The sequence below is a fragment of the Mugil cephalus genome, chromosome 13 (genome assembly GCF_022458985.1).
Source record: "Mugil cephalus isolate CIBA_MC_2020 chromosome 13, CIBA_Mcephalus_1.1, whole genome shotgun sequence".
Lineage (NCBI taxonomy): Eukaryota > Metazoa > Chordata > Actinopteri > Mugiliformes > Mugilidae > Mugil > Mugil cephalus.
The window spans coordinates 23,568,231-23,585,518 of NC_061782.1; the positions used below are offsets into that span (position 1 = coordinate 23,568,231).

At 41.0% G+C, this 17,288-nt stretch overlaps 1 protein-coding gene across 1 annotated transcript in view; it reads right to left on the bottom strand.

Moving 5' to 3' along the window:
- The window catches only part of LOC125018786 (pro-neuregulin-3, membrane-bound isoform), a 318,686-nt gene that overhangs the window by 53,439 nt on the left and 247,959 nt on the right, over window positions 1-17,288 (bottom strand). Inside the window, exon 3 of the mRNA XM_047603121.1 lies at window positions 13,017-13,090. Within this exon, the coding sequence (XP_047459077.1) occupies window positions 13,017-13,090 (74 nt within the window). The remainder of the gene's footprint in view (window positions 1-13,016; window positions 13,091-17,288) is intronic.

Consider the following 17,288-nt stretch of genomic DNA (forward strand, 5'->3'; position numbering starts at 1 on the left):
TGAAGCGGGGTCTTCCATTCTAACAATATCCAAAAGTGGGTACAGGCAACGCTGCTTGATGGGAAACCAGACAATTAATGAAAGAAAATCAGGATGGAATAAATCAGTGGTTTTAATATTCAGCGCAACATATTTTCTATTAATTTGCGTAAATATTTAGAGAAAACTGCTGCAATCGATACAGATTTCAGTCCTCCTCTCCCTCTCTCCATTTTCCTGATTGCCTGCTATCTCTGTCCATAGCAGTAGATGGGCGGAAGGTAAATTGGCCTCAGCAATCAGTATCCATTAAGCTCCACTGCAAGTCGATTTTGCATTTACCACAGAGTTCACCCGCAGAGGGAGGAATATAATCTCAGAGGACAATAACGCTTCATGTGTTTTTTGGCCATTTAAAGAGAGATGAATGCAGGATGGATTTCTGCCATTGTAGGCAGAGAGAAATGTTAACGCTTCGACGCGAAGCGCTGCTCATGTGATTAAATTTGATCAGCCTATAGACTCAAGTACAAATCCAATACTTTTGGGTCCGTCGTCCTTTCACTATTCTAAATTCAGTCCATACACTTGAAATAATTGTGTGTAATGACATGGACACAGAGATGATGGAAATGCACGGGGGGGCACATGTGTGCAGTTAGCAGCACACTGAGTAAGCGTATAATCTACTCTTCACCTTCACCAGCTGCGGCACACTGAAATAGTAGCCATGGTAATCCTGTTTCGTGATAGGTCTGCGGCTCTCGAGTGCAGTTAAACAAGCGGTAGGCTCTAATGTTCTGCGTGGCTTCTGTGAACCTGATGGAGACCGAGCATTAATCAAGATGCAAGTGAGCCAGGAGTGTCCCGGGTGGTCAATGAGACACACCTGCAGCTCATTAACCTCTGCCTATATGTGTGTGTTTCAACAGGAACTGACAGGAGATGGGTATTAGTGGGAGACTGCCAGCGCCCTGCTGCGCACCTGGAAACTGACAGGCAGAGTAAATGACAGTGCCACTCTCATGCGCGAACGATAAACGTCATCGAGTCTGCGGACGGACGGACTCTCCCAAAAATAAAAATAAAATACCAGTTGTTGCCTGTTGTGTGGAAGATGCGATGTTTTAAATGGTGAAGCGAAATGATAAACACATGTTGGGCATATGAAATCTCCATTGGCAACAGCCGTGCGTCACCTTGTCTCTCAGCAAGGAGGTCACTTTGTTGTGCGGCAAGCAGCGCCATCAAACAGTTTGGGAATCTTGGCAAGCTCGGCACGAGGACAGAGCTTTCCAGAGAATTTACTGTCACCATCTGAGAATGTTTTTTTTATCCATACTGTTTTCTTGTTTTCTCTTTTTCCTCGGTATCCGAAAACAAAACATGAACAATGCCATCCTGCTTTGATCAATGAGTATTTGTGAGGTAAGCCTGTCAGAAATATTAACGATCTAGGGCAAGGACTGTTCTGCAATCTACTTAGAGTAAATAGAGCCTTTGCAGCTGAAAAAAGACGACATTTAAGGTACGTTCACACTGTGAGCAACAAAAGCCACAATTTTGTCAGCATTTCCAGTGACACCAAATTGCATCGGAGTGTTTCTCCAGCTCGGTGACGTCACTGACCCGACTGGCCTTCAGCAGATGGGCTCCCCCATATGAGCTGGGTCCTGATCAAGGTTTCTTCCTGTTAAGAGTGTTTCTCTCCACCGCTGACTTAGTACTTGCTCTGTGAGGTTCAGGGTAGGTTATGCAAAGCATCCTGAGACAGTTTGTACAGTTATTGTCACTATATTAATAAAACTGAATTGACAAGGTTTTGTGAAGCAATAACGTATAACTGATCGATGCATCTCAGCGTCAATGGAACGACAACAAAAGTTGAACGCAGATCAACTTGATATGTTGGATGTCTATTGTCTATTGGTACATGTTCTATTACACTGTTGTTGCTTTCGCTGAAAATGTATTGTAGCTCCATTAGAAACACAGAACAATACCCCAGAGTCCAGATTAAGATTTTTCAGAAACAGCTTCCTTGGCCCTTTGACTTTTGCTGTGTGAATCATACTGTTTTTCATTTCCTCTCTACTGTCTGAAGATCTCCTACCTTTTCTCTGGGGTATATTTACGTGTCTGCTGAGTTACTCTTGCTGAGTTGGTCTCTGCGGGGACTGAGGGTGAAGTACTGTGGAACTACTCTTTGAGTCATGAAATTGTGAACTGCACTGTGGCTTGTTACATCAGCGAAAGCACAAGTGGAACTAATAATACTAATAACACACAGGTGTCCCTATAAGTTATTCTGGGAAGCCAGCACAGTAGGGGAGAGTTGTCATAATGCCAACATTTATCACTTTTCACTCTTGTACTCTCACCCACACTGTCGTCAACCAGTCATAAATCACTTTGAGTGTAAGATGTTCATTAGTGGAACAAGTTGTGAGAGGTTAAGACACAACACAGAGGACACAGTTTTTAGTTAATCTAATTTACCAAAGTTACAAAAATACAATACATATATGTAGACATCTGACTGAAATCAGAGGATTGGTCAACGGTGCAAAATGTTCAGGGTACGGGTCACAGATATACAACATATTCTATGGTCACACAGACCGTAGAATATGAATATATTTGAAAGTCTTATTGACAAAAAGCAAACACGAGTCCTACCTGAGCTCTGTTATGCATTAAAGACCAGTTCCAGAATTCATGACGTATGAAAAACATGGTAACTGATGAAGAATTGATACATGCAAACAACCGTATGAATATCAGCTCCACAACATACAAATGCAACTTTATGTTGTAATGAGTTGGTGCGAGACTATCACTCCCTGCAAAGTAGACAAATCCCACATGCATGTTGTATTCTGCAGTGGCCACATGTCGACATGATGAGAACATGAAGGCAATTTCATTACAAGAAAACATGCGGTAGAACTTTGCTACTTTGGACCTGTGAGGTCACTGGTTCACTCCCGTCTATGTCCTTGGCTGATATGCTCTGAATAAGCACCTAAACACCCCAAACTGCCCCCGGGCAACTTGCATGGCGACACACTCCTGCAAGTGTCACTTGGGTGAGTTAAATGCAGAATAAATTCCAGGCACACACATAAAAATGGTTTAGAAACAACTCACCAAACATGAAAAACTGCACAAGGTGAAGGTGTTGACCTGGCTTCCAAATCACAAGTATCAGTGGGATGATCCACAGAGGCCCCTCCCCTTAACCTCCACTAACAAGCCAACCATTTTAACTTGACACACACCAACATCAGTTAAATTGAGGTAGTCTGTGTCTCAGCACGAGAGCTTCATATTTTTCAATATTATTTTCAATATTGTACATCAGAAAAAATATAAAATGTGGATCAAAGGGTTTCAATCATCCCCCAGTGATCATTAGACTTACAGAACCTTCACTTTCTCTTCACTTACCAGACTACAGTAGCTCAGACCCCCTCTGGCTTTTGAATCAAAAGACCATCAAGCACACAGACGGGACAGTTCTTTATTCATGACATGGTAAGTTGGATTTGACTTCTGTACAAGAAGGAAGAATGATTCAAGAGCTAACGGCAGAATCGTCAAGTACTTCTCAGCATTAAGCCAGCTCCTTGTGCTCCCAGTCTTTCCGATGGTGCGAATTCAACAAGATGTCTCCAGGACTCTGCTTTGCACTCCCTAACACTGTGTGGTAGAGTCCGGATAGAGATGCAACCATGCAGAAACACAATGCAAAGATGTAGAGCACAGGTCAGGCCTTGATCAAACACAAACATTCAATTATAAATCTGTGCCAGCCTCACTTCAAAAGACTAAATAAAGCACATCTGGTGGGAGATCTCTGCATCTGCTAACTGCTCAGCTTTTGTCAGGCACAAAAATGTTGCACACTGTATGATCTGTGATACTTAAGCTATACAGCTATATGTGTTATTTGATATATACAGGCTAGGTAAAAAGGGCAAACATTGGGGATAACTGAAGCTTCAACAAATGCATGTCATAAAAAACATGCAGCGACAAACATGATTCAGTATGAATCCAAGCATTAAAATCATTTGAGAAGTTCAAGTAATGCCCCGGTATGCAGATTGTTAATTGTATGGTTCTAAGTGATGTTTCTTAAATGGATAAAAGATATACATCTATATAACACTGATGTGAGAAGAACCTTTTCCTCCTCTTTGAGAGTTTACATCTCAAGGAAACCAAGAGCATCAATGGTAATCTTCTGTGACTTAGAGGTTCCATGTAGGAATTGGCATCTAATGAATAGCTTTCTCAGTGAGGAGGGGAAACTGCAGTGTGAAAAATGATGAAAGGAATGAGTTAAAAAGTGTGTTCAGTTTGTTCTGATCTACTGCGGAAACATGACAATGCAACATGACGCTATAAAAGATGGAGGCAAGGAAGGGTAAGGTGTGGTGATTACACACCAATGATACCATCATTTTAATGATTATGTCCCATTCGTGTCACTTTAAATCTACTTTAGTGAATGACTCAAGGCTTAAGTGCACAGCCCGCCTTAGACTACGAGATTCTTCATGTCCACTTAGTGCATGTACTCTACGCACTCTGTGCTTGACAAACTGTTCATGACTTTTACTGACTTTATTGCTCCCAGACACCCACATAATGTATCTGAGCTTGACTGCTCACGACTTTGCACGAACTAATATCTGATACTTTATCGATTCCCAAATTTTCAGGGTCAGGGACAACTACAGAGCATCACCTCTGTAATTCCTTGATGCTCCGCATTTTGCCCAAGGACATTCACTCTCTGACTATCTTATATCCTAAGACTTAACTAGGTTATATTGTATTGTGAGCATTACTTTTGTATTTGCATCACTGCGAATAAACAACATTGATCCCTCGCTCAGTAGAGCATTGTTGTGACCGTTCAAGGCAATTTGCATTGCCCTTGCCTCAACAGTTGGTTCACAATAAAAGCATAAAGCCTAAAGCAATCACATATTTTATGCCTGCTAACATACAGTGCAATATGACATGCCAGGCTGTATTCACTGGGAAATCAGACTTGCATGGTTACCACAATGTTACTGTCTGTTGTGCACACAAAAACCTCAGATTTAAATCTTTCTATCTATAGATCAAATGGGTGTGATGTGACATATGTACTGTGGATGAGTCTGTCTTTGCCTTGCTGTGCTGTAAACTTAGACTCTCTCAGCTCTCTGGCATTCAAATCAAAAGGGTTCAATATGTTCTTCAGTGTGGCCAAGACAATGATTGTGAAAGGGCCATGAATATGATGAGAGTCATAATGCAGGGGGGTTGAGGTAAGGCAGAAGGCAGAGGAAACACTATTCATCCAGTCTTGTCTGTTATATCCTGAATAACGTATTATACTCCGAAAATCCTCAGAATGGGTAGTGCCAATCAGCAGCCTACAGACTGAACAACAAAAGCCGTCTACAGTGAAAGCAGTTTGAACTCAGATTCTTGACTAATGAAAAGATTTGACAAACTGTACATAAAGAGGACAACAAAAGCCTTTGTTGCTCTTTGACAAAATCTGCAGAAACTAAACTAAATACATCTTTGATCTCAAACACATTCCATCAAACTAGTTTGGTGACAAGCACAAGGCATGCCTGCCATTTAGAGAACAAAATGAACATCAGTGTGTCATGCATAACCAGTGCTGATCCTCTGTTCTGTGCCTGTTTGACAAGAGGTTTTAATCTTTAATTTCAGACCAGGCTCTGTTTAACTCCAGTGGCATCATTAATATTTCAGGTCTCTATAAACCTGATATTAAATGCCGAGGATGACCACGCTGAATTTTGCAGCAGACCTGAAGGCCAAGACAGGTTTTAGGCCGTTATTAGCTAATCATTAGTCTCTGTATCCGAGTAGCTTGAATAAGCAAAAACAATACAAGAAAAAAAAATAAAAAGATATTTCTTCTGTGCATAGACTATAAAAGCCTATGCACAGCCTTCAGCAAAAACACTTCTCCTTCTCACCTTATTTGTATAACGTTATCAATATTAAAATCCTGTTATCACACACTGACATTATCATACATATTCTCTATCAATTCATCTGATATTCCTATAGACTATAGACATTCATTCCAAAAACATGTTTTAAGGCTCCATCGTTCATTCATCATTGGACATATTCTGGACATTTCATTCATTAGACACTCCCATAGAGCGTTTGTTTGGGGAAAGGTTTCTAGTGTAAAGTTCTGTAGGTTCTTTCTAAATGGATTAACTTAAATCTTCAGGATTTTGGACTGTTAGTCAAGCGAAAGAAAAAATCTGAACGCTTTTAGTCTCCAAACCTTTTAATGAGCAATTTCCAAAAATTGATATACCCTAAATCAAACGTTTTCCCCCCAAACTGAGGGAGAGATTAAGTAGAGACCTCCTACCTACTATATGTGTTGTATATTAAATTTCGGCCTAGTGCTATTTGTAAATTTCTATGGAGAAAAATAAATATATATATATATAAAAAATGTCTAATCCAGTGGTTCCCAACCTGGGGTCCGTGTCCTACCAATGGGGGCGGCAGAGATCACAGAGGTTGTGTCTCCCTACATGTATGGTGACCAGTGTTGGGCATGTTACTTTTAAAAGGTAATTAGTTATAGTTACTAGTTACTTCTTCCAAAAAGTAACTGATTTAGTAACTGAATTACTCCATCATAAAAGTAATTAGTTACCAGGGAAAGTAACTATTGTGTTACTCTTCTTCTTTTTATTTTTTAAGTTTAAATAAAGTCTAATAATTTGGATTTTTTTTCTTAGCTTCAAAAGTCCTGGGTTTGACCTCCCACTGTGAGACCTGTGTGCCTGGTTTTTCCTCCCTCATACGTCATCGCGTGCATAAAGTTCCAGTTTGTTGATGACCTGAAGAATGGACCCGTCAAACAAAAGACTGCTGATATTAGAATAAATCACTGTGTCCTGCACAGAGGCCGATATCTGCCGCCAAATCCCCCCTTTTCCCGGATGCAGAGCTCTGCCATGATCGTTAATGTGTGGGAGATATCGCTATACAAGATGTATATAAACACCGTCGCCGTTCACCTATGCGCTTCCATTAACGATAGTGTATTAACACATTGATTTGCTTGATTGAAAAAAAGGAAGAGATCAGTTTTTATGGGAGTAGACCAAAACTTGTTTTTGAGCTGAAGCGTCTACAATGATACAGTCTGTCAGGCCGTCGATCAGAATTTAACAGGCAAATACAACAACATCAGAGCGAAAAACTTTGCGTGGCTCAGAACCAAGTCTGATGTTAACAGACAGCTTTAGTTTGTAACGCGCCCCATTAAACTGTTAGTAACGGAAACGGCATAACAACGATGGAAACAGTAATTACTTACATTACCCATTGCCGAAAAAAGTAACGCCATTAGTAACGCCATTTATTTTAACGCCGTTATTCCCATCACTGCCGATACAGGTCATAAAGCATGTCCAGCGCCGTACTGGATCTCCGGAGTGTGACGCTCGATTGCGATTTAAAAAAAGATCAACTTTTAGAAAGAAAAATGTTGTATGTGGGATATTGTCAAGTTCGAGCAGTCAATTGAGTTTGTCTAATGCAGCTTTCCATCTAACATCACTAGCCAATCAGACATAGGGTAGGGGTGGGTCTTGGAAAGTTTCGTTGATCCAGCTGCAGCCGATGTTGCATTCAAGACATTGGGAAAAATGAGATCTGCTTTATCAAACTTATAAATTACTGCTTCCAAAATAAATAAAAAAATAGCTGTTGCACATACTTTAATGTCCAGCGAAAGGTGATAATATACCAAACTTATTTTTTCTCCACTGAGATAACCTGTAGTGTGAACGTTCCAGTTCAGGCTGTATGGCGTGGGAGGGCTCCGTTTTTCTTAGATACAAGTAGGGGGCGCTCCAAGTAAAAGAGTTTGGGAACTACCGGTCTAATCAACCAAAGATTTTGCGACCTCCCCTGCAGTACCTCTGCGGGCACTCTAGGGGTCGCAGACCCCCTGATGAAGACCTATGCCCTCAATTATAACTAAAACCTATTGCTACCACTGTAATGAAAATAAACACTAGCTGCAGTCCTTTTTGCCCCCTCCTTCCATCCATTAAATGCTTTATGTAACCCTGTCTGGCTTTTATTTTTGTCTTGCATTTCATTAGTCATCTATTATTCAACAGGAGTTTTTTTTTCATTTTCAAAGGCTTTTTAAAAAAAAAATATATATAAATAATAATAATAATAATAATATATATATATATACATATTGTCTTAAGAATTCTTTAGTTATGAGGTAAGACTCCCCGAACATGTCCCCGCTCTTCCTTATCTGATAATACCATTCTGTTTGTATAGCCATTGGAGTCATGACCCCCCTTTTGTCCTCTGAGACCCTGAGAAAATGCGCTAGCCCTCCTCAGAAGACATGTCCACTTTCGTCCAGCCTCCCCCCAACCCCACCTCACTCTTACCCTTCCTTCCTTTCCATCGAGACCGTAGTCTGCCAGAGGTCCTTGGCAGCATTTGTCTGCCCTGCTGGTGAACCTTTTTAGCTGGCACAATTCAAACCCCAGTCCATCTGAGGCTCATGCCACTTAGTGTTAGGAGATGAGTTGGACAGAGAACTGTAGGCTTGGGAGAGGAGATGAGGTCTGACGCTTTGGACAAGATGTATGTTGAGGAAAGGATGGCACGGAGGAGGTGAGCAAGACACAGGTGGGGGTGAGAGGGCTGTCTGGAGGGAAATTTGGGAACAGACCAGGGATGTCAAGACTGACCAAACTTGAGCGTGAGACACAGAGGTGGGCTAGGAAATTAGTATTTGATTAGCTGTGAGCAACAGAGGCAAGGATAGTGATGCTGTGACTGGATTATCTGAGGGGGAGGAAAGAAAATGGAGGCCACAATCTGCCATTCTTCTCTTCCAACTTTGCACTTACCAACTTTTCGCAGCAGGACGTAGTTGAATAAAATGGGAGGAAAGAAGAAAGAACATGATTGTGTTAATCTATAGACTATATGACGGTGTAGGAAAGAACAGACGAGACAAAAATCAAGAGAGTGAGCGAAGCCAGTAAGAATGACCGGAAAATTGGCCGACCCATTCCTTCTGTTAGAAAATGAAGCGAAGGATAGAGATGTGCCACTTAGAGAAAGTATCAAAGAATAGATGAATGAGATCAGAAAATAATGTGGTGTGAGCTAAAGGTTCACAGTTCAACAAGCTGTTGTTCAGTTTCAATGCCAGAAATTTAAAGGACTTTTTTTTCCGTTTACTTGATTTTTCCAAGTCTTTCATCGCACAGTAATGACTTGGTAACTCCCAGACAATTTATATGGAAATTCACCTGAAACAGTGTTGCCGATTAATAGGGTAATAATTGGTAACTGAGTTAGGTGAGAAAACCAATTTGAGGTCATAGTTAAGTTGTGGTTCTCGGCTCATTAGAGGAACTTTTTTTCTTTCTACTTGTTGGTGAAACTCAATTCTCTTCACCCCTGGAGTTACATGGGCTCTACAAGAAGTCCACATCCTAAAAGTTCTTTTAGTAAAAGATTGAAAATGCCACAGCGTGCAGCTGGATTTCCAAGCATGAATAAAGAAAATGGGGCCCCCCGGCAAAGATACATAAATGACTCCGCTTCACAGCCAGAAACCACCTGCAGTTGATTTGAATCTTTTTCAGTGTACACATAAACTCTCATGCTGTTGTTGTTTGCCAAGTGATTACATATTCTATGCAATACTGTGACACTTATTTGACAGCTTAGACTTTAGAAAGTTGTGTTCACTTTCAAACAATTGTAAATTCTCAGAGAAGTTACGGTGGTCGAGGGAGCTCAATGCACCGCGACTTAAGAATTTGACAACATGTGTGCTGCAAATATTCACAAGATATAGAAGAAACACAGTGCAAATACTTACAACGCCTAGCCTGGAAGGCAGACCAGCTTGGTCTTGAATAGGGATGGGATAAGATTTTATTGATACCGATGCCGTTATGGATTCTGCTATCGATACGATTCTTTATCGATTAAAAACACTTTTGTAGAAACCTTTGATGCAGGATGTGTTTCCTTACCATTAAGTAACTGTGGATTGCTAAAATACACTTGTAATCTATACTGTAATCTATACATGTCAAATACACTTGTAATCTAACTGTTTTTCCAATTATACAATCATTCCAATATGCAATCATACAAAAGTCTATGTATATTCTACTATATGGTACAAGGTGATCAACAACTGTTTCTTCCTGACATTTGACAAATGCTGAAGTGACGAGGTAACGCTAAGTACATTCAGGTTAGCAGGCTGGTGTATAAACAAAGTGAAGGGTGTCACTTCAGTGAACACCGCTGTTGTTCGAACAAGGACAATTACCCTAATACTCGCTTGGAATTAAAAACCTCATTGCAGAGACTTAATTAATGATGTGGAAAGTAAAGCATATTAACAAATAGCAAGCGATAATGCTGCTGCTACGTTCACCACATCTAATCACCGTGTGTCTTTTATGCCACATTCTCTTCTGCAATCGAGTATAACTTTTCATATTCATGATGGGAGATTAAAATCCACCACGGTGAAGGGCCTTTCAACATTGAACAAACATGAAGGAAAAATCCTCAAGGCACATCACTGTCCTTTTCTAGTAAATGCTGCTATTACCACATGTAGCTGGTTTGCAGAAAACTCACACTAAACTGGAAGATTCAAAAGCAGTCTTAACTGATTGTAAACCTGACTGAAATTTATTTGAAACCTCCTGTTATATTCTGCAGTTTATTTTCTCTGTCTAAAGTTAAGAAATCCACTTAAACATATTGAATTAGTTAAGGGATACTTATTTTCATTCTTGGCAGAAGCCTTCTACACGGTGCGTATCAAAGCATGAAACAGCATTGGCTTTCATTTTGAGACCCACAGCCCTGCTGGTTTTCTAATCAGGGACTGACACTCACCTGGGATGCAAGGTGAATGCAATTAGTGGAGCTACAATGCTCTAGTTGGCAAGATCAAAAACCTGCAATCCTCTTCCTTTTAGGGGCCGTGTTTTAAGCCGTCTGATCGATCAGGTGCACTCACTTGCCAGTTCATTAGGTACACTAGTGAAATTTTCCTATAATCCTCTTTGTTTTTCCATGTATTCCTCTTTTTTGTCTGCATTTGTCTACATAGTTAAACACCACAGGGTGTGTGACCATCACCAGCCCTCTAGTTTGTTGATCTTTATCGAGTTGTGTGGCAGAGGACGGTGCTACCCTCACTGAATACAGGGAATAAAGGATGGAGAAGATGTGGAAGGATGGACAAGGGAAGGGAGACATGTGGCGCTGGTAGGAATTGGTGGAGTGAAGGATCCTGTGCTTTCCCAGTCACCTCACTCAGGGTTAAGTGAGGGGGTTAAATGTAGATCTCTGGCGACGTCAAAGAGCATAGATGGGGCACATAGTGATTTTTCTTAATGTGACCCAACACGAGCTGGCAAGTGATGCCACACATGCATGTGGGCATTCCCTACATATGAGTGAGACCATCACCATGGCCCAGAGTCGGATCGGGTGACCTAGTCCACCAAAACCACCACTCCAGTGTGGAAACACAGGGGTACCAAGCCCAGAGAACCACAACAGCCACGGGGCATCAGGTGCCCTAGGCGGGCGACGGCACCATCTGATCGGCCAAGTGAGCGCAAGCCGGAGCCAGCTAGAAAGGCCATTTTTATCCTTTTAGTGTTTTGGATTATTCTGGATGAACTTTAGTTGGACTACCCTTTAATGGATTACTCTATTGTTTGGACTTTAGCATTACCTGTTTTGTATTATAAGTACGTGAGTAATCACCTGAACATAAAAATGGACTGGACTGACTATGCTAGGGCACTTTATAAGAAAGGCCAGAGCAGACTCTCCCTGCTAAGGACACTTGAGGTCTTTGGAGTGCAGGGTGCACTCCTGGTTGCCTTATATGACTCTGTGGAGGCATCAGCCATCTTCTACAGAGTGGTCTGTTGTATTGGTAGCAGCATCTCAGTGGCAGACAAAGGAAACTGAACAGCTCTGTTCTGTTCCGGTCTGCCCTCTTGAGCCTGTGGAGAAATAACAGCACTGGGCAGTGTCTTCAGCGGCTGACTGCTTCACCAGTGCATTAATGCAGGTCCTTCCTCCCTGCTGCAGTGAAGCTGCACAAACGAACCTTCTCCCGGTAGACCACATATGTGTAACTTCTATTGTGTTTTTCTCATACATGTTTTTGTATTTATTTAGTATTTTACATTCCTGTCTCTTGTGTGCATAGTCCTCTGAACCGTGTGGTTCACCTCTGTGGGGTTTCTGGACTACTGAATTGCACTGTGACTACACATGTTCCTCATTGGGTACTAACAGAAACATATTTGTGTTTAGTTCAATCCACTTCAACAGTTCCACTAGCTACATCCACCAGAATGATCCTCCAGTTAAATTACCACACAAAGTAACAGTCATGAAGGAGGATTTAATGCAGGGTTGTTGGATTAGAAAGCATTTATTTTCCCTAGAGTGCTTACGTCTTAACAGCTGTGTATAGATAGATACACGTCAGAGGCTTAGTTTTGGAGCTGCCACTGCAGTCACTTCATTTCAACTAGAACTGTATTTATGCAATTTTTATAATATTTCTTCAGAGGTTCTGAAGAACTATTACATATAGTATGCAATCTTATCTGAGAATGTTCTGTACTCTCCAAAATCTGAGCAGATTTATTTCGTGCCGTGCCTTTCTGAGTGCTACTGTAAAAGCTGCCACACTATTATTATACAGTATCATTTGGATTAGAGTTGAGCAGTTGGTTTAAGAGCATGTACAATAAATGTCAGAGTAGGACTGTGAACATTTTATTTTCCAGAAAATGACATGTTCTTCCATTTCAACGTATTCAGAGTGATCTAAGGATGCATTTTTCTCCTTTAATCTTATTTGGTATCATCATCTAATAATAGATGTTGTTAGCCCGAATGTTTCTTACTTGGGTCTGACAGGACGGAGTCTGTCTTGGGCAGGAACTGGTCACAGCGGATTCCTTGGTAACCTTCACGACACCTGTTGGAGAAAAGGAAAAAAAAATTAGTGATTAAGTCAGGGAGATTTGCTGGGGAACAAATGCCATTATAAATGATCTCCATTAATGAGCTGCACAAGAGTTGCCTCCTTATATTTTGAAGTAAGGTGTATTCTTCTTAGAAATGAATTGCAGAAAAGCTGACAGGAGGAAATTTACAGTAGTAGGGTGATCTTTAGAGGAAGAAATCTGCACCTGCAAAAAACACAAATGGTGCTGCAGCAAAAAAAAGAGCATCCAACGCCCGTTAAGTAACCTTTCTCTGTGTATGGCTAAATGAGTTTCAGTTCCTTGCTTTGTGAGGAAAGCTTCGTACAAATATGCCACATAATGGATAGAGATGCAGAACCTAATAAAACTGTGATGAATTGTTTTCTCACTCAAGCTCTTCATCCCTTGCAATGCACTAAATTAACAGAAGACACATTCCATAGTTTCTGGACAGTCATAAGACTTTTGAGAAATTTAAACTGTTGAATTTGATAGTCACATTAGTGAGAGTGCCAGTCAGGCAATGATCATTAAGCAGCTAATGAATTCTGAAATGGGCTTGGTCTGCCCTTCAGAAAATGTCCTAGGAAAAGGAAACGCATTGCAAGGATGTGTTCTTAATTAATTTCAGCTCAATAAATATCTCCTTATCAACATATGGAAGTGAAACCGTGTCCTACAGTGCAAAGAAATAGCACACGGACTGAAATGCCAGCATGCTGTGTAAAGCCTAATTGGGTCCCTCAGTTGGTTTGGCTATCAATCTTTGCCTCTGGCCATTTGTACCTTGATTGCTGGCCTGCTTTCCTCTGTTCCCTTTGAGGAAAATGCAGAGTCATACAGGCAAATAAAATACCAACTTTAGCATGAAAAGTAGTTTATAATGCCTTTTCAAATCTATAACCCAATCATTGGGTCACTTTCACAACTTTTTGCTTGTTTCAGTAAGTTTTCATTTTCCCTTCTACCCAGCCTGAATCCCTATTTCTTCACTATTTGCCCCTGTGGCTTTGTTTTGCGGGCATGTCTTGAACCAATCTGTTTCAGGTCCGACAAGCTGACAGCAGAGCGAAAATACACATCTCAGTGGGTCTCTACTGTTTTAAACACCGACGTCCGTGCAGCTTAGCACTGGAGCTGTGCATACTATCAAGAAGAATATGTAATGTGACATATTTAAGACTTTAGTCTGAACCGAATGATAACAGCATGGAGAACAAAATCGCTTCACTGTGTATTCTTGTGGTATGCCTGGAGAGCATCTTCACTTTAAGAAGGGAAAGAGTGCAACTAAGGTGAAAGAAGAAGTGATAAGAGAAGCTGTTACCTTGCGTCTAAACTAAAGAAATGTACAAAAAAACTCAAATTAAATATGCTGTGGCATTGAACTTATTCTCCCTGATGTACCAGATGTATTAAACGTGAATTGGATTCAATTGAAGCAGTCTGGGTGGAGCTGCTATACTGCGCACTTATTCAGCTTTTGAGTGTATCGTCGAATGACAATTTCCATTCTGCATACTAAAGAGGGCTTGATTTTGGAGGAGCATCTCAGAGCTGTAAGACTTTGTAAGAAACTGTGTTTGCGAGACAGAACCGTAAATATCTTTGGAAATGAAATTCAGTAGTAACAGCTCTTTGGAAGAACAATTTGTGTCTTTGTACATTTTAATTGGCAGTAGCATCCTTCAGAGTTTCAATCCATAGTGAAAAACAATATAATGGTCATTGGACCATTAGCATTTGGTGCATTCTGTATATAATTAGTGTAGTATGTGCTTTACAGGGAGAATAAAGATGAAATTGGTTTGATTGTGGCTAAATTTCAGGTAACTTCATCTGTTGTGCTGTTGTGCAGACATACAACTCTTTATCAGCTCCACGGGATAATAATAATTAGCAGAGAGTAGTAATCCAGCATTAATCCATTGCTGTGGTTTTCCTGAAGACACTGTTGACATTTGATTTGATTGGTAAACACTGGTTTCCCTGGTAACCCAAGGGTATATTTCTGTCAAATGTGCGGTTTAGAAAGCAACTGAATGTTTTGCATGCTATGTGTACAGCGCAATGCTGTAGTTACATTCATCACACCACATCACCTTGCTGACAGATGGTAATGATATCAACAATGCTGCTAAGGAGCCCTCACAAATCCCATCATTTGTCAAGGTTTCAGCGTCGCCACCACCGCCGCCTCTCCGCCAAGTTTGTTGATCTCGGCTTTTCGTGTTATAATGTGCGATGCCACATATGTGTTGTGTGGGAGCAGGGGAACAAAACAAACACAAACAGACGAAGACACGGTTTGAATGGCTTTTCAGAAGTTTGTTAAAGGTGCTTTAAATGGTGCTGGGTAAAGCAGGGGAGGCAGCACACGACTGATAACGAAATAGGTTGTTTTAGATAAGTAGAATGCAAAGGCTAGAGGAGACTACCTGACTGTCACCACCTTATATAGTGGAGCCAGATCAAGTTTACGTGAGCTGAATCTCTCTGTTGACCACAATCTGCCCACCAGGCTCCTGCAGGGAGAGCTTCCAAATCAGATTTAATTCAGGATCAAAGTCTAAAATACAAACATTTCACTTAAAACGCAGGCAGAGTTTTTTTCCCCGGTCCTAAATGTGTGGTTATTTAACATCCCTTGATGCCAGTGTGACCTTTGACAGGAGACAACCTTGGTCATACCAAGTGGAGGAGAGGAGCCTGATTAAAGGAACAGAGACTTAACATGCAGCAGAGTCTGTGTGTTATATTCATTGGAGGGGAAGTGTGGAAGTGAGATGGAGAATGCAGTAGGAAACAGAAAAGACAATACTAAGAGCAGCCAGAAGAGACAATTATACACAGTTGCAGACATAGCTTCCTGGTTGCGTGGCCCTGAGCATCACAAACCGCTGTAATATCCTACTTTATCATGTCTAGCGACATCCAGTCTATGAAGTTATTACACCCCACAAACCCTGCTTTTTATTTGCTTATGCTGTTCCCAGCTGAGATCAAAACACATCAGAGTGCTGCTTCATAAAGCTCAGAGGAATGAATCTGAGAATGGATGAGAGACTGTTGGATGCCTTCTAATTAGCGCCAGTCTTTAATTAAAAGAAAACAAGACACGAATGCATGTGCAAGCACGTGTGTGAGCACATGAATAGTGTGAATCTCTCACAAATGTACAAAGCAAGGCAGAGCAGCGGATAAATATAAACTTGCTGCCTAGAAGATGACGAATATGGGCAAAGGTGTCAGAACACATGCGCATGTTGTATGTATGTGAAAGAACATAAAGGTGCTATTTATTTTTCCCACAGAGGTTAAAAATGTGCAGTGAGTGAGCCAACCGATTTCTACAGTACGCATCGACTCTCTGGATCTCTGTAAAGGTCACATAAAGGCGAAATGGACATATTTAGACACCATCCATTTGTCTTTGGTAAATGATTTTAGTTCAATGCAACTTTACCCAGTTGCTGCTTGGGGCTCACTGATGGGGCTTTTCCATTAACACGGATCATTTGCAAATGTAGTTCCGGTACTTTGTCTATAAATTGTTTCACGAAGTACTGGTTGAAGACACATGCAGCATGGAGAAGAAGAAGTGTGTCTGAGGTCTCACAGCAAGAAGGTTTACGTGTTCTACCTGTTTTCTCTGGGTGCTTGCTACCTGTAGGGTTTCTTAAGCATGTGTCGGGCCTTCACACAACCTGTAAATTATGTGTGCTGCAAACACTAGAAAAACTAGTTAGCTGCTTGGCCAAACACTGACACTAGAACAGTAGGAATTACTAAGAATACATGTTTAGGATTTTTGACCTTGCCTAAAAATAACCACCAGATGATAAGGAATAACCTGAAGTCAGATCGGCTCTGATCAAGGCGGGGGCTGACCTCATGTTGAATGTCATCACAGACCAGAGGCACGTTCTGAAGTGCTGTACAGCAGAGTTATTTACAGAATTTGTCCAATCTAGAAACTGAAAAATGTTCTTTCTCTGTGTGGTTGATTGTTGTAGTGCTCTTCCTGGGGTGGCACAAGACAGCAGCAACATTCATCATGTCCCCTGATTAGCTCCTCAGATACTAAACACACGATACAAATAAAATAATGACCAAATCTGCAGTGTCACCCATCAAAAGAAACATTAGCAATCCAAACAACTGCTTCTCTCTCCTTGGCAGGCCAAG